Source organism: Myotis nattereri (assembly GCF_964212035.1).
Source record: "Myotis nattereri genome assembly, chromosome: 13".
Lineage (NCBI taxonomy): Eukaryota > Metazoa > Chordata > Mammalia > Chiroptera > Vespertilionidae > Myotis > Myotis nattereri.
Genome location: NC_138088.1, coordinates 37,675,688 through 37,699,126, shown reverse-complemented (window position 1 = coordinate 37,699,126; position 23,439 = coordinate 37,675,688). Strand labels below are relative to the sequence as shown.

Sequence of the window (23,439 nt, the reverse complement as noted above, 5' to 3'; positions counted from 1 at the left end):
GACCATTTTAATGTTTCCATTTATATTTCCCAGGCATGGTGTGGTGGTAATGGAAAGAGAGGCAGGGAAAGTGACATAATTTGTGGAATTCAGTGCAAAGTGAAAATGTGGGTTTCTTGCTTAAAAATTATTAAGAATTTCAAGACAATAAGAATGAAGCACCAAGTCACATGCAGGACCTTCCTAAACTGCACAGTAGCACATCCATGAAGTAGGTCCCAAAGAGAGGAGACCACAACTCCATGGCTAGCTCCACATCTGCTCACCCTAGGCAAAATGCCCCCAAAATTTATATTAAAAATTCCCAGTCAGATTTCTACTCAAGGGGAAAGTCTATTTAAAAAAAAAAAATAGAGTATTGCCCAGCTGGTGTGGCTCAGTGATTGAGTGTCGACCTATGAACCAGGAGATCATGGTTTGATTCCCGATCAGGGCACATGCCCAGGTTATGGGCTAGATCCCCACTGTGGGGCATGCAGGAGGCAGCCGATTAATGATTCTCTCTCATCATTGATGTTTCTAGCCCTCTCTCTCTCCCTCTCCCTTCCTCTCTAAAATCAATAAAAATCTATATACTAGTATTTTTAAAAATAGGGTATTTACACAGTAGCAGAGTAAACTCATATAAGCTCTTGAGGACTTCCTTACTAAAAGAAAATGAGCAAAATAAAAATTTCAAAACCTATTTAAGCATAACAGAAATAATTCAAGAAACAGAAAATGTCTTTAAGAAACCTCTAATACTCAAAGATATCTGAAAGATAATATATCTATTTTTAAAAAGAAACAGTATTCTATGAAAAAAATCCTTAAAAACAAAAGTAATTCCTAGGAAATTAAAAGTATAATTAATAATATAGTCTACAGAAGAACTGAAAAATAAAATTGAGAAAATCTCTCAAAACAAAGATGTATAAATAAGAAACGAAGAGAAGGTAGACATAGAGGACCAATATGGGAATTTTAACATCTAACTAATGAGAGTTTAGGAAAGAGAGAACAGAAAAATGGAGGGAACAAAATTATCTTAAAAATAATAGAAGGGATTCCCTGTATTCTATAAAAGATACAAAATTTTTTAGAGAAAGGGGCCACTGAGTGAAGAGCTAAGTAAATGAAATAAAAGCTATCTCCCACATGTTCCTATCACACTTCAGAATGTTAAGGATTCAAAAACAGATCCTAAAATGTGGAGGCCAAACACAATAGAGGAATATAAAGGAAATTACCAAAGTAAAAGCTCTTCAACCTAGAATTATATAACCAGCTAAACTATTTTTTCCCTGTCCATGTACTTATTTATTCATAGCTGAGTTAAGTCAAACTATCCTATATAATGAAAGTGTAGTATGCAAATTGTCCCCTTGACTGGGAGTTCCTCCAGGAGTTCACTAGGGGGCAGTGCTGGCAAGGAAGGGAGGCCCCAGCCAACAGCCAATAGGGACCCTACCAGTGCACGAATTTCGTGCACTGGGCCTCTAGTTAGAAATAAAGTGACATTTGTGAAATCTTATGCAGAATATAAAATCAAAGATATGTGTGCACTGAGGTTTAATTCATACTTACAATATCTTTAAACGAGACAAGACATCATGAGACACATGTGAGCCTAACAACTGCTATTTGCAACAAACTAACCAGCTAAACTATTAATCAAACATGAGGGTGTAAGAAGGTATTCTAGGATATGCAAGGACTTAAAAAGTGAACTTCCCTCTTTGGAGGAAGTTATTGAGGCAGTTCAACAAAACCAACCAGTGAGATAATAAAAACACAAAGAATACAGGAAACAGTTCTCAACCCAGAGAGTAGAGAAGGAAAGTTCCAGGGTAACAGCTATGCATGATCTAAAAATTCCAGAGAGCAACTGGTACACATTAGAGACAAAGGCCTCTGGAGCTGTTAGAAGACAGTAAGCCAACAACTGATAGAGCATCTGTTTATTCCTGAGGATTGCTTTTGGCTAGAAGCATGGAGATTTACACTGACAAAATGAATTCAAATTAATTCAACAATTACTTACTGCATATTTTATGAGGAACACTTTTAGAAATTAGTTGATATAAAAATAAAATATATATAAAGGTTCCCCTTTTTAACTCAAGGATAGCAGTTAAAAATATATCATCCCTGAGTAAGCTTCTCTAAATTCTTTAGCACAGACCCACCATTATAATCTCTTTTAAGATATTCTTTTAGCCCAGTTGGTGTGGCTCAGTGGTTGAGCATCAATCTACTGGTATGAACCAGGAGATCATGGTTTGATTCCCAGTCAGGGTACATGCACTGTTGCAGGCTTGGACCCCATCAATGATTCTCTTTCATTATCAATATTTCAATCTCTCTCTTTCCCTTCCTCTTTGAAACCAAATATATATATATATATATATATATATATACATTTTTTAAAGATATCCTTTTTAAATATTTTTTAGTAAGACCTTTATTAAACTAGTCTAATTGGCCCTTGGAGCAACTTCTGGTAGGGCAAGAGTAAAAAATGAGGAGAATAACTTTTTCCTCCCCATTTTAAACAAGGGAAACAGTTGGAGGCAGTTAGGTAGGCTTCAAATTAAATACTTTATTTTTGCATTCAGCTGTATCTTATCATGAGATAAAAAGATCAATACTTTCTTCTATTTTTTTATTATTTTATTTTTATTCTTTTATTTGTACAAACACTACTCCATTCATATTTTAACAGTTCTATTACTTTTGAATATACCTAAAGAGAGCATGCTCATTCCACAATAATCTCTTTGGTCTTTGTATTCCTCAGCTGAAGAACCCAATGTTTTAGCTTATTCACATTTAAATGTCCCTGTTATATGTTTTTTGGGGGGGTAATGTTTCATCAATTGACTGTTCAAGATTTTGATGAACTATGACTATATATCAGGATAGAATAATGCTCCTATTTTACTTTTAATCTCTGGCCTAAAAATATCCAATAATTTCTTGGCCTTTTCTTTTTTTTTTCTTTTTTAAATATATTTTATTGATTTTTTACAGAGAGGACGGGAGAGGGATAGAGAGTTAGAAGCATCAATGAGAGAGAAACATCGATCAGCTGCCTCCTGCACATCCCCTACTGGGGATATGCCTGCAACCAAGTTACATGCCCTTGACTGAAATCGAACCTGGGACCCTTCAGTCCGTAGGCCAATGCTCTATCCACTGAGCCAAACCAGCCAGGGCTCTTGGCCTTTTCTAACTGGAAAAGCCATTGATTACATTGACTTTTATGAAAACTGCTTCTATTAGAGTTTATTCCTGTTTAAGTCTACACTGTCAATTTCACAGTTTTATTTTGGTTTTGATGGGAAGAGAGTTATAGATATTTTGGTTAAAAAGTAAAACAAATTAAAACTTCAAACAACTGGGTAAGTTAGGATTCTTCACAAGTAATTTATAATAATGGAAGAGGAAATATATTGTAGCTGGGAAGTTGATTTAAACAAGTAAACATCAAACTAAAATTGAATTCTAAAATATACTTCAGTAAGCAAAATTATAATTTTTTGAAAAAAATTTATACTTACAGGCAAATGAGTAAACACCTGAAAGATGCTTCTCAAAAAATTAATAAGATCCATTAAATAACCACTAGCTCTTCCATCTGGCTCAGACATTGTCCAGTCATAATCAGCAAGCTGAACAAACTCATCAATTTTTTGATTAAGTTTGGTATATATTTCTCCTTCTGCTGCATGTCGGGCATCCTGACAGGGGACAAAATAACAACCAACAAGAAACGGTTATAGAAACAGATAATAAAATAAGTTTTCTTAAATTCTAAATTTTGTTACATATTTTTCTTTGGTGTAATATTTTAGTCATTTATGCAAATATTTGTGGCCAGGTGCACAAAATTCGTGCATAGAAGGGGTTGTTCCCCTCAGCCCAGCCTACACCCTCGCCAATTGGGGACCCCTTGGGGGATTCCAACTGCTGGTCCACAGGGATCGGGCCTAAAATGGCAGTTGGACATCCCTCTCGCAATCTGGGACTGCTGGCTCCTAACCACTCACCTGCCTGCCTGCCCAATCGCCCCTAACTGCCTTTGCCTGCCTGCCTGATTGCCCCTAACCCCTCTGCCTGCCTGCCTGCCTGATCACCCCTAACTGCCCTCCCCAGCCAGCCTGACCTCACCCCCAAAGGCCCTCCCCTGCCAGCCTGATCTCGCCCCCAACTGCCCTCCCCTGCCGGCCTGATCTCGCCCCCAACTGCCTTCCCCTGTTGGTCTGATTGCCCCTAACTGCCTCTACCTCAGCCCCCACCACCATGGCTTTGTCCGGAGGAAGTCAGACGTCCGGAAGATGGCAGGTCAACCCGGTCTAATTAGCATATTATCCTTTTATTAGTATAGATTAGACTATTTACTAGTCTAATATTTTAGTAATTTATTCAAAGTACTGCCTGTTGGCTGGCAGTACTCTCTTGTGTCTTTTAATGTATTTTTATTGGTTTCAGGCATGTGCTCTTGACCGGAACCAAACCTGGGACCCTTCAGTCCACAGGCCGATGCTCTATCCACTGAGCCAAACCGGCTAGGGCTCTTGTTTTGTTTTTTCCCAACTTCACTATCACCTTTTTTGTCTTTGTGTCACAAGATAATTATGAGCTATTAATTCTGAATTGTTCTCATAGCTCTAAGATGACCTTTAAAAAAAAAAGTAGAAAAACAGAAGTTGTCAAGAATGCAAAGACCATTCCAATCCACTGACTCATTGAAGGGAATTAAGTTGGACTACCACAGAAGAAATAAAATGGTTACTGGTGTTTTAAGTTGAAGGGGAAAAGTTAACTTCTCAGAGGAGGAAAAAAAGAAATAAAGGGAGTGATGCAAAAACAGCAGAACAAGGATCTCTACACGTTCTCTTCTCCACAAAGCAACTAAAAACTAGCAAAAATGGTCAAACTAACTTTCCCAGAATTCTAAAAATTAACTCAAACCTTGTAGTAATGCAGGCAGCATTTATTTTTTAAAAAATAGTTGAATCTTGGTAAGAAAGCAAGTTTTGTAGCATTTTAACATGCCCTATTTCCATTCTCCCTCCCCTGCTCCAGTTCTACAGTGCCCTTGAAAATCTACATCTCACAACTGGTGAAAGCCAGAAGCCTGTCAGCCACCCAAGGGAGCAGAATGGGTTGGAGTTCCTTCATAGCCATATCCCCAGAGAATTTTCATTTGACCTACTTGGTGGTTCTTGGAAGACCCCACTTTCAGGGATGTCTTTATATCTACTTTAAAGACATAGGGCAGAGGGATGTCCTAGGCAGAGGGATGTCCAACTGCTGTTTTAGGCCCAATTTTTACACGGAATAATCCAAATTACCTGAATTGGGGCTTGTCCAGGGCAAAAAGCCTATTCCTTGGGGACATTTGTTGACAACAATTAGAAACAATTGTTTAACATCGCAAATACCTTAAGCAGTGGATAATCAGGCACACAACAGGCTAACCAAAAAGCTTAAAAGGGAAAACAGAGGAATGAGATGTCAATAGATGGCTCTGAAAAGCTGACATATCCCTGGGAATCTTGAAGACTATGTACATCTAGAAGGCAATGTAGGGCTGTGTGCATGCTCAGGAAAGACCTAAGCTCTCATCTATGGTTGACCTTGAAACTCTTTGCAAGTAGGAAGTGAAGGTTAAAGCAGATGAGCATTGAAGCATGCCCCAATGCACACAGAGTCCTTCACAAAGACTGGGGACTTATTGGTCCCAGGCTTTTAAGAAATTTTTAATGATTGTGTCCAATCATTAGCTGGCCACTAAGCTAACCAAGCAGAAATTTCTGTGGCCACATGTGATAAAGAGTATAGACTTTCTAAAATTAATTCAGAAAAGTCACAAAACAAGCAATCACCAGGAATAAACAATAAATCTCAGCATTACTACTCTTGTGCTTTAGGGAATTATTAGGTAAAGTAAAAGATACTTAAACATAAGCACTGTGATACTGTGACAGACAGGTAACCTGATAACGGAGTGGACTACAGCATGGAAATGCAGAACAAAGGGATGATTCACATTCCGGCCAGGACAGAACAAAATGGCACAAGATTTCATCTCGCAATTTAAAATTTATTCATTGTTTCTTTCCAAAATTTTTCATTTAATACTTTTAGACTGCAGTAACTGAAACCACGGAAAGCAAAATTGAGGATAAGGGGGGACTACTGTATGACCATAAAAACAGAAAGAGGAGTCAATTTAAGACTGAGTTTTTATTTCTCTACTTGACATCAGTGTAAGAATCAAGAAAATTATTTTATTCTTTTATATGGTACCTAAAATCAATCAAAAAATTAAAAATATTTGTTTGCTTATGCTTCAAATTAATTTAGTGACATGGCTACTTTCACCAGATTTTTTCATTATATTACATTAATGTGATTTTTAAAAAGTTTTAGGTTTTATGATATGTGCCTTACACAAATACCCAAATGCCATCAGGGTCCAGGCAGGTAACATGAAGTAGTATGGCAGACAAGGTGATGGAGGGGGGGTGGGGGGAGAGTGGGGGCAGGCACAGGATGACTGTAAAGCATAAATCTAAAGGTATTCAAACTCAAAATGGTACAAAACCAAATCAAACATGTCTATAGGATGACATCTTTCTACTTATTATACAATGTACTTGTTTATTTAGTTATCTGCCCTGTTAGATTAAAAAATCCTGCCGAAACCGGTTTGGCTCAGTGGATAGAGCGTCGGCTTGCGGACTGAAAGGTCCCAGGTTCGATTCCAGTCAAGGGCTTGTACCTTGGTTGCGGGCACATCCCCAGTAGGAGATGTGCAGGAGGCAGCTGATTGATGTTTCTCTCTCATCGATGTTTCTAACTCTCTATCTCTCCCTTCCTCTCTGTAAAAAATCAATAAAATATATTTTAAAAAAAAAATCCTAATGGTTCAGAACCATTCCACGTTCTCAGCAACTAGCACAGAACAACAGAAATATATTTTTGCAAAATAAACATAATTTTATATATCCTCCCAGGCCAAAACTGTCAGTATAGATGAAAAGTTCCAACCAATTATTGCCTATTCACAGAAATGTCTTTGGGGACACAATCAAAAACCTTACTTTTGACAAAACAAAATATTTCATTTATTGCTCCCTATCAAAGTAGCCTGTCCTGGAAACACCTAAGTCCTTCACACAGTCACTTGCTAGCTACTCCACTTTTAGCCATTTGCAGAAAAGGGCAATATAGGTTTTGAACCAGAATCAAAGTCCAGAATGATTCAAAATCCATTTTCTGGATTATCTACTATTATTATAAGCCATTATAAGTTAAATAATTTTCTACTTCTCAAATTACCTTAACTACCTCCTTTTCTTTTTTAAAAGGTCAGTGCCACATTTTTGCCTTTCCAGTTTTCAGGGACTTTTGTACCTCATAAGTGTTAAAGAATGGCTAGGGCCTTTATAGTAGCATCTGCCTCTTCCTAGGTAATCTAGGTTGTTTGTCATCAGGTCTGCAAATCATCTGATATAAATAGATTTTTAAAGTACTCCTCAATCATTTCCTTCCCTACCCTATTTCTGCTTCCTACAACCTTTATAAGAGGTACTTGCTATATAATTAACTGATTACTGATGATAAGTTACAGAAAAACAGAAAGCTGAGCACTTTTCATGTATCCATGGGGGTTGAAGAGTCCATAAATTTTGTTGATCTTCCCCTTTACTTATAGAATGAAAAAAAATGCTGTTGCTTTTTCTGTTAGCTTTTATGTTTTTGGTAAAGTATTATTCTCACTATTTACTTTTCTGTTTAATTGGCATAATTGTTTATTCTATTCAATAAATATTTAAGTTTTGCTTTTCTCTGATCTACTTTTTGGATTTTATATAATTAAAAAATGTATTAAATTAGCTGCAAGCATAAAACTGCTTTATGCAGCCCTCTCTAATGGGGAAAGATAAGAGGAGAAGCTTATGGTAACAAGTAACAGAAGAAATAAATGTTACATGCATTGCTTTTATATTTTTAAAATATATTTTTATTGATTTCAGAGAGGAAGGGAGAAGGAGAGATAGAAGCATCAAGGATGAGAGAGAATCACTGATGAGCTGCCTCCTGCACAGCACGCCCCCTACTGGGGATCGAACCCGAAACCTGGGCATGTGCCTGGACCAGGAATCAAACCGTGACCTCCTGGTTCACAGGCCAATGCTCAACCACTGAGCCACACTGGTCAGGCTACAGGCATTTTAAAAGATGACAATCAAGCTGTACAACAAAACAAGAAAATATACAAAAGAACACTTGACCAATAACACAAAAAAACTATGCACACGGCATATAAACCATCAGAGGTTGAAATGTAACTAATCAGTCAAGAATATTGCAAGTGTGACAGCAACACAATAATAAATTAACTGTCTATTTGTAAAATAATTGAAAAATTATAATTTAAATAAGAAATTTTTAAAACTCTTACTGAAAAAGGTACAGAGCCCTAACCGGTTTGGCTCAGTGGATAGAGTATCGGCCTGCGGACTGAAAGGTCCCAGGTTCGATTCCAGTCAAGGGCATGTACCTTGGTTGTGGGCACATTCCCAGCAGGAGGTGTGCAGGAGGCAGTGATTGATGTTTCTCTCTCATCGATGTTTCTAACTCTCTATCCCTTTCCCTTCCTCTCTGTAAAAAATCAATAAAGTATATTTTTTTAAAAAAAGGTATAGAGATATCCCATGTGCCACCTGCCCCCACATTTGCAGTCTCCTCCACTATCAAAATGCCCTACCTGAGTGGTACATTTTTTACAATCAATAAACCTACATCATTATCATCCAAATTCATAGTTTACATTTGGGTTCAGAATGTATTGTGCTATACATTCTGTGGATTTGAACAAATGTACAGTGACATGTAGCCACCACTATTGTATCATACAGAGTAGTTTAATTGCCCTAAAAATCCTCTGTGCTGGATCTATTCACCTCTCCCCCACCCCTAATCCATGGCCACCATTGATCTTTTCACTCTGTTTTGCCTTTTCCAGGATATCACATAATTGGAATCAAACAATACGTAGCCTTTTCAGATTGGCTTCTTTGATTTAGTAATATGTCATTTAAAATTCTTCCATGTCTTTTCATGGCTTGATAGCTCATTGCTTTTTAGTGCTGAATAACATTCCATTGTCTGAATGTACCACAGTTTATCCATTCACTTACGAAGCACATCTTGGTTGTTTCCAAGTTTTGACAATTAAGATAAAAGCAGCTATAAACACACATGTGTGAATTTGTGTGTGGACATTTTTAACTCACCTTGGTAAATAACAAGGAGTATATCTACTAGACTGCATGGTAAGAGTATGTTCAGTTTTATATGAAATTGTTAAACTCTCTTCCAAAGTGGCTGTATCACTTTACACTCCCACCAGCAATGAATGAGAATCCCTATCAGTCCGCATCTTCACCAGCACGTGGTGATGTCAGTGTTTTGGATTTTGGCCATTCAAGTATATATGCAGTGGTATCTCACAGTTAACTTGTAATTCCCTAATAATATGTTATGAGGAGCATCTTTTCAGATACGTGCGTGCCATCCATATATCTTCTTTAGTGAGTTGTCTGATCAGGCCTTTTGCCCATTTAAAAATCGAATTGTTCATTTTCTTATTGTCGTATTTTAAGAGTTCTTTGTATGTATAGTTTGAAGAACAGTCTTTTAACGAATAATTTGCTTGCAAATATTTTCCCCCAATCTGTAGCTTGTTCTCTTATTCTCTGATAATGTCTTTTTGCAGTTTTTAACAAAATCCAGTTGATAATTATGTCCTTAATAGATCATGCCTTAGGTGTGACAGCTAAAAAGTCATTGCCACTCAAGGTCATCGAGATAGTCTCTAATGTTAATTTCTTGAAATTTTATAATTTTGCACTTTACATCTAGGTTTATGACCCACTTTGACTTAATTTTTGTGAATGGTATAAGGTCTGTATCTAGATTCATTTCTTTGCATGTGAATAACCAGTTGCTTCAGCATCATTTGTTGAAAAGACAATCTTTGGTCCATTGTGCTGCCTTTGTTGCTTTGTCAAAGATCAATTAAATATATTTATTTGGGTCTATTTCTGGGCTCTCTATTCGATCCCATTGGTCTATGTGTCTATTTTTGGCCAGTACCACACTGTCTTTATAATAAATCTTAAAGTCAGATAATATCAGTCTTCCAACTTGGTTCTTCTTCTTCAATATTGTGTTGGCTCTTCTGGGGCCTTTGCCTTTCCATATAAACTTTAGAATTACTTTGTTGACATCCACAAAATAACTTGCTGAGATTCTGATGAGGAATGCATTGAATCTGTGCTTTTATAAAATATATATGGCACAGTTCAATGAAAAACATCTTTTTAAAGTACATGGACTATGTCCCTACCTCCATAGGAAGAGAATTTCACGTCCTTAAAGACAATTTACCACTGTCACTTTAGCCATAGTCCTAAAAAAAAATGTTGTTACATAGTAATCAACAGTTTTAAAAAGGCAAACTAGAAAAAGAATCAGAAGCATATGCCTTCTTAGCTCTCACAGTTGTAATCACTGCCAGTACTCAAAGGGAAAGGACTCTTCTGAGTGGCAGGTTGGAAAAGCTCCCTGGAGCCAAGTTAAAGAGCTCTGATCCAAAGAAAAAGAAGGGTTCATTTCTCTACTACATAGATTAAAAAGGGAATGGTATTTCTGTTTCCATCCTCTATTCTGATGCAAATCTTTTCAGTTAGAAGTCTTATATTAGTCTCGAATAGCTCTCAGTGTGGGTCCAGATTAATTTTAAAAGCTGCGGTACTGCTTGAGGGCAGAAACTACTTACTTTACCTCTTTTGTATCCTCATAGATTTAGCAAAATGAAAAGGCAAATTTACAAGATAATCTACATATTTCATAAGATAAATATGATATAAATCAAGCACTTTGTGCATGTGTGCTTTTTGGAGGGGAAGCAAAAAAGGAGCAGAGGTAAAAGGTAAGTGCTTATTCCCATAATCATTAAGCAACTAAATAAGAATATGTTTGGTAGAGTCACTAGACTGAAAAGCATTTGGCTAAGAGGTTAACTAAGCAATCCATGCTAATGTCTGCAATCAAGACTGTACTTTAATCTTCTCTGTGAAAGAGGCAACAGACTGACTATTCACTATGAATGAAAATTCCCCCGTCTCCCTCTGCAATTCACTTTAACACTGATTTAACAATTCTTGATGTTTAATTGCTTCCTCATATCATAGGTTATAACAAATTCCTCTTGAAATAGACCAAAGGTAGAACTAAAGAATACTTTCCCTTCATATACTGAGCTTGAAACAGTTCTTGTTCTCATAAAACAGAAAGGTTTCCTGAGTTCTATGTGAAAATAAAACAAACTACAAAAATAACTAGGATGCTCTCCTATTTATAAAAGCTCAACTTGATTTCTGGATTTCCAAGAAAACCAAGGAATATTCTATGGCAATAGTGGTTTCAACCAAATATCTACAACTTAAGACAACACTGGGATGATGGACCAAAGCTAACATTTCTAAACATTTCCTCCCAATAGTAAGATTCTGAGAAGTGTTGTTCCAAGATCCCTCAGTCTAAGATATCATGTTGCAGTATCTTTGGTTCTTTGAGTCATAACTGATAAGGAAATTGCTTGAAGAATTCTAGATGCACCAGATGTCAAGGCAATTCATGTTTTAATCAGAGTACAGAGTAAGCCTATTAAATTTAATGTTAACAGTTAAATATGCTTACAACTCTAGTCCTTAGTAAATCCCTTCTTGAAAGAACTATGAGTAACACGTGGACATAAAGATGGTGATCAATAAAGAAAAAGAAAGATTTATAAAATCTGATATAAAAGCAAATAATCAATTTGTCCTTGGATAAATAAGTGTTCAAAAACTTGTGGAGTGTTCTCCTACGTTATGGTACTTATCACACCATATTGTCAAGTATCTTTTTATAGTTTACTAGAGGCCCGATGCATGAATTCATGCACCAGTGGGGTCCCTTGGCCTGGCCTGCAGGATCAAGCCAAATATGGCTCTCCAACATCCCCCAAGGCATCCTATATTGTGAGAGGGCGCAGGCCAGACCAAGCGACCCTACCGGTGCACAATCGGAGCTGAAGAGGTTGGCCAGCCAGGGAGGGACCATGGGAGGGCTCCAGGGTTTGTCCGGTCCATCTCGCTCAGTCCTGATCGGCCAGACCACAGCAGCAAGCTCACCTACCGGTTGGAGTGTCTGCCCCCTGGTGGTCAGTGCATGTCATAGAAAGCGGTTGAATGACCTTAGCATATCATTAGCATATTATGCTTTGATTGGTTGGACGGCCAACTGGTCAACCAGACATTTAGCATATTATGCTTTTATTATATACTAGAGGCCTGGTGCACGAAAATTCATGCACTGGGGGGCGGTTCCCTCAACCCGACCTGCCCCCTCTCACAGTCTGGGAGTCCTCAGGGGATGTCCTACTGATAGCTTAGGCCCGCTCCCAATGGGAAGCGGGCCTAAGCTGCAGTCTGGCCTCCCTCTGCGGGAGGCAACCAGGAGAATCAGGGGAAGGCATTGCCCCCATCACTCCGCTGCTGCTGCCAAAGCCGGCCGCTGCCAGGCTGCCGACCCTCAGCCCCGACTACTTAGCACTGGCCCCGCCCCCTGTCCACTTGTGTGTGTGCAGGGGGCAATCTGGGGCCAGGCTGGCTGGGGGAGGGGCTGTGGGAGGTTGAGGCACCTTGGTCGCACCCACCCCGTCCAGCCTTTGCGGAGGCTCCAGGACCACGGGGCACCCAGCCTCACCTAGTGCTCGCCTCTGTGGACGGAGGGGCCGTGTGGCAACAGGTGGGACTGGCCCGCCTCTCCCAGAGCCCACCTCTGCAGACAGAGGGGTTGCGCAGCGCACATGGGACTGGCCCGGGCCCTCGGTGCTGCTGCCTCTCCTGTGTCACTGGCCCTTGGCCCTCACAGCTGCTGCAGCTATGTCCAGAAGGACATCTGGAAGATGTCTGGTCTAATTAGCATATTACCCTTTTATTAGTATCGAGGCTTCTCCTATGAGCTTCTTGAAGGGCAGGGATACATTTTTACATTCTCATTACCTAATAGTGTGCTCAGAGCATAGACGATGTACAACAGTGGAACTGTGCTAAGTATCCCCTTTAATCCTCATAACAATTGGATGAGATCGATAATATAGGGTCTCTTGCCGAACCGGTTTGGCTCAGTGAATAGAGCGTCAGCCTGCAGACTCAAGGGTCCCAGGTTCGATTCCAGTCAAGGGCATGTACCTTGGTTGCAGGCACATCCCCAGTGGGGGGCGTGCAGGAGGCAGCTGATCGATGTTTCTCTCTCATCGATGTTTCTAACTCTCTATCCCTCTCCCTTCTTCTCTGTAAAAAATCAATAAAATATATTAAAAATATATATATAGGGTCTCCCAAAAAATGTATACACATACTTTAAATAGTTACAAAGGCAGTGTTTATTAAAAAAAATTTCATTTTCAAAATTGAGCTATCAGCTGTTAAAGTATATATACATTTTTCAGACACCTTGTATATTGCTATTCTAATTTTATAGATAATAAAACTAGGAATCATTAAAATTAAAAAATGTGCCCAAGTCATATAGCTGTCTAACTCCAGAGTAAATGCCCTTAATCACTGTACTTATCCTATCTAGATAAGTGAATGTCCATTTTATCCAGCTTCTGTCTCCGTTTTAATAACTAATTCTATAAAAGTGCTCACTCAGGTATTATCTGCATTTGTGCTTTCTGAATCAGGATGACTACATGAGCTCCAGAATCACCAAAGGAGCATAGGATCTGGGGGCCATGCAGATAATCTGAGGAACCAAACATCATTTCTGAACTTTCAAAGTCTGGTTACTGTTAATTAGGTATTTCTAAATACAAGTAGACTGAATTTTCAACGTGTAAGTGATTATACCATAATTTTAGCAGATAAATTGGGTAATTTATAATATAGGAAGAGTAGAAAGATAGGAGTTCTTTTTAATAGAAAACTTAGAAAGGGCTGTGAGGTTAAACTAGCAAGCACATTTTAAAGATACCCTTATCTGTAATATATATATATAACCATCAGTAAGTGGTTTATATTAGTTTAGTAAAATACTTAGTGCAAAGAGATTTATATTTCAAGACTATTCCAGCGTCTCATCTATATGACCCCAAATCAATACAATCTAAAACAGCTTATAAAACAAATTTATGAAAGTATTTAATCTTCCATTCTGTTTAAAACAACCATTAATTTATCTTTCAGTATATCCCATGGTACTATACAAACAGAAATCTTTTCATTCACATAAAAGCAGGACTTTAATAATATGTAATGTATTTCTTTTTCTTCACATCAGAGCCAATTAAGGATGTAAAGCAAACCTTACACTTAGCTAATTCATCTTACATTTTTAATTTCTAAACACATACATATACACATTACATTAAAAAGTTATTTATTGGACTGTGAGACATTAATGGAAATCCAGTGAGACCAATTTAGCACTACTAGAAGTCTTCAAAACATAAACAAATCAATATACTTTTCTCCATATTAATAAGATGTTTAAAATGCCAAAAGGGAACTGACATTAATCTGCTCACTGCTGACAATAATTAACTCTAATTTTCAAGTGTTAGGAATATAATTGAATCAATAATAAAAATTGTCTTTAATTTCTAAAAGTTTGCTTACAGTGATTGAAATAAAAACTTTGGTCAGATTTTTACATACCTTAAAGGTAGAAAGTCCATACAGTCGTGTGGTATGAACAGTTTCCTGAGAAATATTTGTAATGTTAGTTATAAAGTCCTCAAGGTATTTGCAAGCTTGTTCCAGGTGTGTTGTGTTTATGATGATTTGCACTAGCTAAAAAATACAAAATACATCCGGTAAAATGATGTTACATGTACACAAAGCCATTTGATTTTTTAAACCAGGATTATTACTTCCAGTAACTGTATCATTTATGCATAATTATAGCATTACAGGATACAACTGATTATGTGATTTCAAGTCTACTACAAATACTGCTTATGAATGCTATCATTAAAAAAAAAGAGAGTCTAACTGCGAATTAATCCAAAATAATGTTTCAAAGTACTTTTTCAAATTTTATACATTTACCACATAAAAAGTTTTTTCCATTTTTCATGTAAGGTCTGGCAATCTGCATATACATATCTGCATATACACTCCAACATCTTCAACTACAGTAGTCACCCCTTATTTGCAGGGCATATCTTCCAATACCCCAGGGGATTCCTGAAACCATAAATAGTACTGAACCCTATACATACTATGTTTTTTTCCTATATATGCATACCTGTGATAAAGTTTAATTTATAAATTAGGCACAATAAGACATTAACATCAGTAATAATAAAATAGAACAATTATGCCCTAGCCGATTTGGCTCAGTGGAAAGAGCATCAGCCTGCGGAGTGAAGGGTCCTGGGTTCAAATGCAGTCAAGGGCATGTACCTCCTTGCAGGCTCGATCCCCAGTCCTGGTTGGGGCAGGTGCAGAAGCAACCAATCGATGTGTCTCTCTCACATCGATGTTTCTCTCTCTGTGTCTCTCTCTCCCTTCCACTCTCTCTAAAAATCAATAGAAAAATATCCTCAGGTGAGGATTAACAAAATAAAAATAAAAATAGAAAAATTGTAACAATATACTGTAATAAAAGTTATGTGAATGTGGTCACTCATTTCAGGGGATCCCTTGCTGAAGTCTTCTTATAGGTTCAATATTTTCTGGCACAAACATTGCTGTCAATTGGAATGTGTTTTCTGTTCATGCTTTCCATCCACAAATTTAATGCCCTGTCCATCTTAAATTACTTGTATCAAGCACTGTGGCCTCAACTTTTGCAGTTTAAGGTGCAACAGCAAAACTAGCACAGATTTCTTTCTCCTTCTTCACAATTTCACAGACAGAAGATTGGTTCTTACCTCAGAGCTTAGCAACCTCAGCATACGATTGTTTTTCTTTCCTCATTAATTCAAGCACTCTCTCCTTTTCATTTAAAGGAAGCACTTTATGGCTTTTCTTTGGCATATCTGAATTGCCAGCATCTCGACTCAAAACAGTGTGCTATTTAAGACTTAGGAATTGATTATGGAATTATTTTGGGAATTATCCATTTAATATTTTTGAACTGCAGTTGATCATAGGTAACTGAAACTGTGAATATGGGGAGACTATTGTATCTATTCCCTGTGTAAAAATCCTTTTTCTTCACATTGCTTAAATTTACATTGACGTTTTTATTTTAAAACAAATCCACTTCATTAATAAATTAAAAATAGAAAGCTAGTTTTACAGGATGTTCCATGTAGTGAAACATTTGGATATAAACCTACCTCTGTCAAACCTATATGAGGTTTCCTAATAAGGTTCAGTAAACAGCTATTCAAAGTTCTGGTCAGCAGCAGATTTGTAGATTTTCTAAGCATATCATCTATTTCTGTTGAGCTAAAAACAAAATTTCATATTATTAAGCTTTCTGACAGGGTACATACAGTCACAGCACTATTGACAGTTTAGGCCAGTAATTATTTGTTGTACGCTGTGCTGTGCATTGCAGGATATTTAGCAGCATCCCTGGCCTTTACTCACTAGATGTAAACAGCATCCTTGCCCCTAGTTGTGACAACCCAAAATGCCTCTACACATTGCTAGATGCCGCCTAGAGAGCAAAGTTACCCCATTTGAGAACCACTGCCTTAAACATAGGCTAACATTTTAGCACTACTTTACTTTTTATTTTAGTAAAATATTACTCTTACAAATCTATAAAGCACAAATATTTACACTAGTTTATTTTTAAAATACAAATAGAGCAAGATTTGATAAAGCATAGGTACTTCTCACTACTCTATAATGTTCTCCATTCTAATGCAAGCACTCTTTTCAATTTCTGCCAACCCAAATTCTGGCAGATCTGAGTATTTTCCTCTAATTCTTTATATCTAAAATCAAAGTGAATGTGCCACCAGAAAAGCTTCAGGGTGATTTGACATCAGACTCCCAGAAAACTCTAATATGTCAGTATTGCCCCTAAACAAGCAATGTACTCACCCTGATAAAAAAATAAAAATAAAAAAAAGAGGTAGTTGCCAATTCCTCACTCAAATTATACTTAGAGAAATCCTGTATAACATTCTTCTCAGATAAAATATTTGTAAATGAAAGGGAGAATTAGTTAATCTATCATGATAGATAATGTCTTCCTTTAATTTCCCTGAACTTCCTTGAATGCTAAGTTAGTGAATGCTTTTTCTTCCATAAGTAAAAGCAGAGAAAGAAAATCTATTAGTATCTATTGTCCTATCTGTGCCAGCAAGATTTACCTGACAATAACCAGTATTTCCCACACACAGTTTTTATCCTAATTGACAATTTTTTCCCTTAACCCCTTGTCCTTTGAGCCTATAAACTGTACTCCTCCTAATTTTTAAAGAATACTTCACAATAATGAAATCTTAATATGTAGTAAAACTCCTAAAATATTTTACAGTTTAACCTCTGATGAAAAGGGAAAATTTCTTAAAGATCATATTAGTTTCAGATGTTTCCTCTACAACTAAATAATTGGGACTTTGTATGTCTATTCATAAAGTCACTTCATTCTCTGGCCTGCTTTTATTCATATATAGTACATATGGTATATAGTATATTTGTACTATAAAAGCTCTGAAGTATCTTCTAGTTCTAAAAATCTAACTCCAAAATATGTTTAAACATAGTAAGAAAGCTTTAAACACAGAAAGTAATTTTTCTATAACCCTTTAATGACAAATAAAAAAACAAACACAAAGCATCTCTAAGCTTTGTTAAATGAATAGCACTGTTACAGAGTTAACTAGACAACTGAATAGTGAATTAACAAAAGTGATTAATATTTTCATCAAAGATAGAAGGAAAAAAATGACAATATTTTCTGTTATAGCATTAGCACACAACATTCACCATTTAGAATGTTAGGAGTTGATAACAGATAAATGCATGAATTACTGTTTTCAAAGATGACTAACTATAACCAGAATCTATTTGAGAGTATATAAACAAATTCAAGCCTACCCATGTGTAAGTCTAGTTGTTCCCTATCCCTTAATTTCCTCATCTAAGTCTTCCCAAATACTCTAATTTCAAGGTCTTGAAACTTCTTGAATATGTTCCTTCCTCTTCATCATCACTGATCCTGATTATTTCAGGATCCTTTTCTTGACCCACTGCCTTCACTTTTTCAATGTGACTGACGACTGTTTTAATCCCCTCCAATCTATCATCCACATTGAGGCCAGAGTAAATTTTCTACAATAGAACGCTAATCATGTCATTCCTTAGTTAAAAAGTCTTCAATAGTTCCCCAGGCTTATAAAACAAAACACTCCAAGCACCAGTTTTACATCTAATATTGTAGAATCCCATCCTCTCCTAAATCCAATGTTTCTAGCATGTACCAGGCACCATACTGAGCTCTTTATACACATATATTACCTTATTTAATTGTTACAACCACCCTCTGAATTATTTCCCTCATTTTACAGATGAGGAAACTGCAAGTTAAACAGATTAAGTCACTTGCCCAAGGCCCTACTACAGCTAGTGAGTATCAGCCTCAACACTCAAACTAAGAGAGATCAACCAAAGGACTTGTATGCATGCATATAAGCATAACCAATGGACACAGACACTAGCGGGGTGAGGGCATGTGCTGGGGGGTGGGAGCAGCCATGGAGAGGTCAATGGGGTAAAAAGGAGACATATGTGATACTTCAAACAATAAAGAATTTAAATTTAAAATAATAATAATAATAAAGACTTAAACTAAGGTCTAACTCTGAAGACTATGTTCTTAACCACTGCATTATACTTGTCTCTGTATCAGATCAGAACTTCAGAACGTTAAAGGAAAAACAAGATAGTCATAACCGACTGGTGGCTCTCACAGTTCAAACTCCACTATTGAAAACTACCACTGTAATAGCTTGTTACTCCCTTTCGGTTAAGACTCATTTGTGTCCACTATTTTCAAATGCCAGATTCTACTGTGTGATTCTGCATGTTGTGCTGTATAGAGAATACGTTACCTCTAGTGAGTTTTATGACTGAACATAAAAACTAATGTCTTTAAAATACATCTTTGGAGACTCTGGAATAAGCGGCTAGGTATGTGATGAAGCTTAAGGCAGTGGTTCTTCAACCTTCAAGTGCATCAGAATCACCCAGAGAACTCGGCACAACCCAGGGCCCCACCCTCAGGGTCTCTAATTCAGTATGTGTGAGGCTGCATTTCTAACAGTTTCCCATGTGACACTAATGCTACTGGTCTGGGGATCCCGCGTTGAGAATCACTGGCTTGTAAGAAACACACAGCACAACAGATGCTATGCATTAGGCATTTGTCTTCCTTTCTTCTTCTTTCCTCTCCAACTCATATTATTCAAGAACAAAAATTAAGAAATTCTATAAAGCCCTAGCCAGTTTTACTCAGTGGATAGAGCGTTGGCCTGCAGACTAAATGATCCCAGGTTTGATTCCAGTCAAGGGCACATGCCTGGATTGCGGTCTCGATCCCCAATAGGGGGCGTGCAGGAGGCAGACGATCAATGATTCTCTCTCATCATTGATGTTTCTATCTCTCTCTCCCACTCCCTTCCTCTCTGAAATCAATAAAAATATATTTTAAATTAAGAAAAGAAATCCTTTAAAGAATCCCTACTTACAGGAAAAAGCAGTGTAAGACCTAAAACCAGATACTCCTTTACCCTGGCAGAATACACATTTCTTTTTTCCATTTATTTAGACATTGTTTAAATCCAAAACAATAATAATTACAATAAGAGGCAGAAGTGCAACAAATTATAATTTAAAAACTGTCATTGTTCTCACTGTTTCAACTTGAAAAATAAGTAACTCATATCTGAACTGCTTTTATGGCTTTTTCTAATTTAAAATTCAAAAGCATTTAACACTGAAGGGTATTTCCTGCTATTCAGTATACAAATTCAAAAGAATGGATTTCAGAGAGGGAGACATTATGAAAGCCAGCATCACCACGCTCTCCTCCAGAGAATATTCACTGAAATATATCATATGTTCGTTCCTTTTATGTCAGAAATTTTCACTGATATATCGGATTTATAACAACTTAATCCCATGTGTCACTAAAATATGGTAGCCTTTCCAATGAGATAATAATCCACTAAAGAGTCATGGCCTGGAAATCAAGTGTTAATGTTTCACATAAATAGCTATGATAAGGATACATTTCTTACTAGTTAGTAAACTTACCTCCGATGCAGTGACTCTGAAAATTTAAGGCTGGCATAAATAAATTCTTTAACTTGAATGTAAATATGAGGCACTGACTGAGACATGGGGAATTTCTTTGGGAAAGATTGCTGGAGAAAGAAAAATTAATGTTGTTTTCAAAATTTTAGAAAAAGACATTTTAATCACCTAAAAATATAAAAATTAAATTGACTGCACATTTGAATTAATAGTAAATACCTGCACCTTAAAGTCTACTGTTATATTTTTACATTATTTTTGATATTTTAAAGAAAACCAAAATATTTCTGAAGAAAATAATATAGCAATTTACCTGTTTCTCAAATCATATTATCAGACTTCTCTCAATCCCTCTCTGTTCTGATAAATATCCTGCAGAAGATGCCTAGCTGTCAGCTGTCTGCTTCTCTACATCCACAATAAAGTACAAAGAGTCAAGTTGGTCTTGAAGGTTATGGGCCAGCTTCCTGGCTCAGAGTCATCCAACAATTCTAGGACTCCCTTCACACAGCAATTCAAGAAGAAATCCATATCATTCCCTAACTCCTAGAATACCTTACAACAGCTTCCTAACTATTATACCATCAAACACTGGTATGCAGCCAATGATTTACAAACTGCTTTATCAGCCAACATCCATTAGCAAATTCTTAGTTTCCAAAAGGTGAAACCCTCTCCAAGATTTTTAACAAAAGCCACTTATCTATCTTCAAGAAGTCTAATCTACACTTCTGTCTCTACATTCACTGCAATCTAGTTATATCAGTGAACGTATCCTCACATGGTCACTAATGACCTTGTGAATGTTAAATCCAATGGACTTTTCCAGCTCTATGTTACTTGATTTATCTGAAGTATCTAACACAGTTGGCTCCCTCCCACTTCTTAGATGATCTCTCCTTCCTTCGTATTCATTTCCTTAGTATCCACTTCCTCTTATTTCTCTATCTTCTCTATCTCTTCCTCTAGCCATCCTTAATTATTGCTATGCCTTAGGGTCTATCCTACATCTTCAACTTTTTCCATACATACTGTCCTTAGATGATCTTGTCTACTCTCATGACCTCAATCACCATGCAAGTGCCAATATCTCCCAAATCTATAAATTCAGGCCAAATCTTTTTCCTGAAGTCCTAATCCATATATCGAACCAGCACTTGGACACTTCCATTTGGCTGCAACACTTAAAATATAACACCCGTGTTTGATGTTATTTGAGACATACTCATAGATCCAAAAATGTAATTATCGTCCACTCCTCCTAAATCTGTTCCTCTTGTGTTTCCTATCTTGGTCAATGTTACCACCATCCAAGGCAGAAACTTGGTTATCATACTTGACCCCTCTATCTTCATCATCTCTCATATGCAAACAATCACCAACTGCTATTGTTTCTACCCCCTAAACATCTCTTAAATTCCATAGCCATAACTCTCACTCAAGTCACCGATTTCTTATCAAGATCCCCCGCAATAAACCCTGCCACCGGTGTAAGGCTTTTTCCAATCCATTCTCCACACATTAGCCAGAGAGATCTATTTGGAAGATATTTCAGCTTTAAGAATTTATTTTAATGACATTAAAGATAGAATATAAATGTGTCCTTATTTTAGCCAAAGGGTTCTAATCAAATTATCAAAAGACTGACTTTTGCACATATGTTCAGTCTTACTCTTTTCTCATTCATAATTTACACTGTAAATAACTCGTCATTTGAGAGTTTCACATGTTTCCTAATAATTTTAATTAAAAAATACTTAAATTAGGAAAATAATTTTTTTTTAAAAAATATATATATATATACACACACACACATATACACACACACACAACCAAGAAATTATTACTAAATAATTTATGGGATTTCTTTATAAGCTGTCAAGTTTAAATTTTCCACATTGCCTTTATCTTAACAGTACAACTTCTTTTTAATGATAATATATGGACCAATAAATACAACTCCTAACAAATTTAATCCTACTATATATTTTGGAAGCACCCTACAAGCTAAGTCAAACATCCTTTTAACTATAAACCTATTTAGAATACTTTAGTGTAATTAGAAGGAACATTAGAGATTATTTAGTTTAACCTCTTCACTTCACAGATGAGCCACAAATGCCCCAATAGGGTAAGTCACTTGCCCATAATAAGCCACAGCCAGAGCTGGTATATGAACCCAGACCATTGAGATACTACAGCCTGAATAAACTTTATTACCAATAACCAAAACTAAACAAAACCAAGCCATGAGATGGAGAATATGTTGTTCATTGTAAAGGGATAACATTGTAAAGGAACAACTTTGATTGGGACTTTAAAAATATTGATTGAGCCTGGCTGGCATGGCTCAGTGGTTGAATGCTGAGCTATGAACCAAGAGGTCACGGTTCGATTTTGGTCAGGGCACATTCCCAGGTTGTGAGCTGAATCCCCAGTGTGGGGGTGCAGGAAGCAGCCGACCAATGATTCTCTCTCATCATTGATGTTTCTATCTCTCTCTCTTTCCCTCTCCTTTCCTCTCTGAAATCAATAAAAATGTTAAAAAATAATAATAAAATAAAAATACAATCTAAAAAAATGTATTGACTGAGAATAATTATTCTGGTCTTGTGTGTGCATTAGAATCTAGCTATTAGGCTTATGCAATGGCAGTGTTAGCTGTAATCTAAAGCTATGCATTTAATTACTTGGTCCTATATTTAGTGACTATTATACATAATATGCTTAATTTATATATATACGACATAAAATTTATAATCACCATTCACACATTTTACTCAGAATTCACTTCTGTTCATTGTAAAGGGATAAGAACATAGAAAATGACTAAATTATAAAGAGCTGAAAAAATAATAAAGAATGGTAAGGAGAAAAAAACAAGAATAAAGGGAATAAAAAGGTGTCAATTATAGAAAATATGATACCCTTTTCCCATGGGTTCTGATTCTACCTAGAAATACTAGATAGGTACAAGTATGTGTGTTCGTGTGTATACACACACATGTGCAATCATAGGTAGTCCCAGAATACTCTACATGGTGGTGTATTTCCTTTCTGTATCCTGTCTTTTATTCACACATTTGATTTCAAAAGTACA

At 36.7% G+C, this 23,439-nt stretch overlaps 1 protein-coding gene across 2 annotated transcripts in view; it reads right to left on the bottom strand.

Moving 5' to 3' along the window:
- The window catches only part of EXOC6 (exocyst complex component 6), a 150,216-nt gene that overhangs the window by 58,257 nt on the left and 68,520 nt on the right, over window positions 1-23,439 (bottom strand). For both annotated transcript variants that reach the window (XM_081104336.1, XM_081104337.1), the window contains exons 15-18: window positions 20,340-20,449; window positions 16,403-16,514; window positions 14,772-14,906; window positions 3,543-3,722 (exon numbers count right to left, since the gene is read on the bottom strand). In XM_081104336.1, the coding sequence (XP_080960462.1) occupies window positions 3,543-3,722; window positions 14,772-14,906; window positions 16,403-16,514; window positions 20,340-20,449 (537 nt within the window). The remainder of the gene's footprint in view (window positions 1-3,542; window positions 3,723-14,771; window positions 14,907-16,402; window positions 16,515-20,339; window positions 20,450-23,439) is intronic.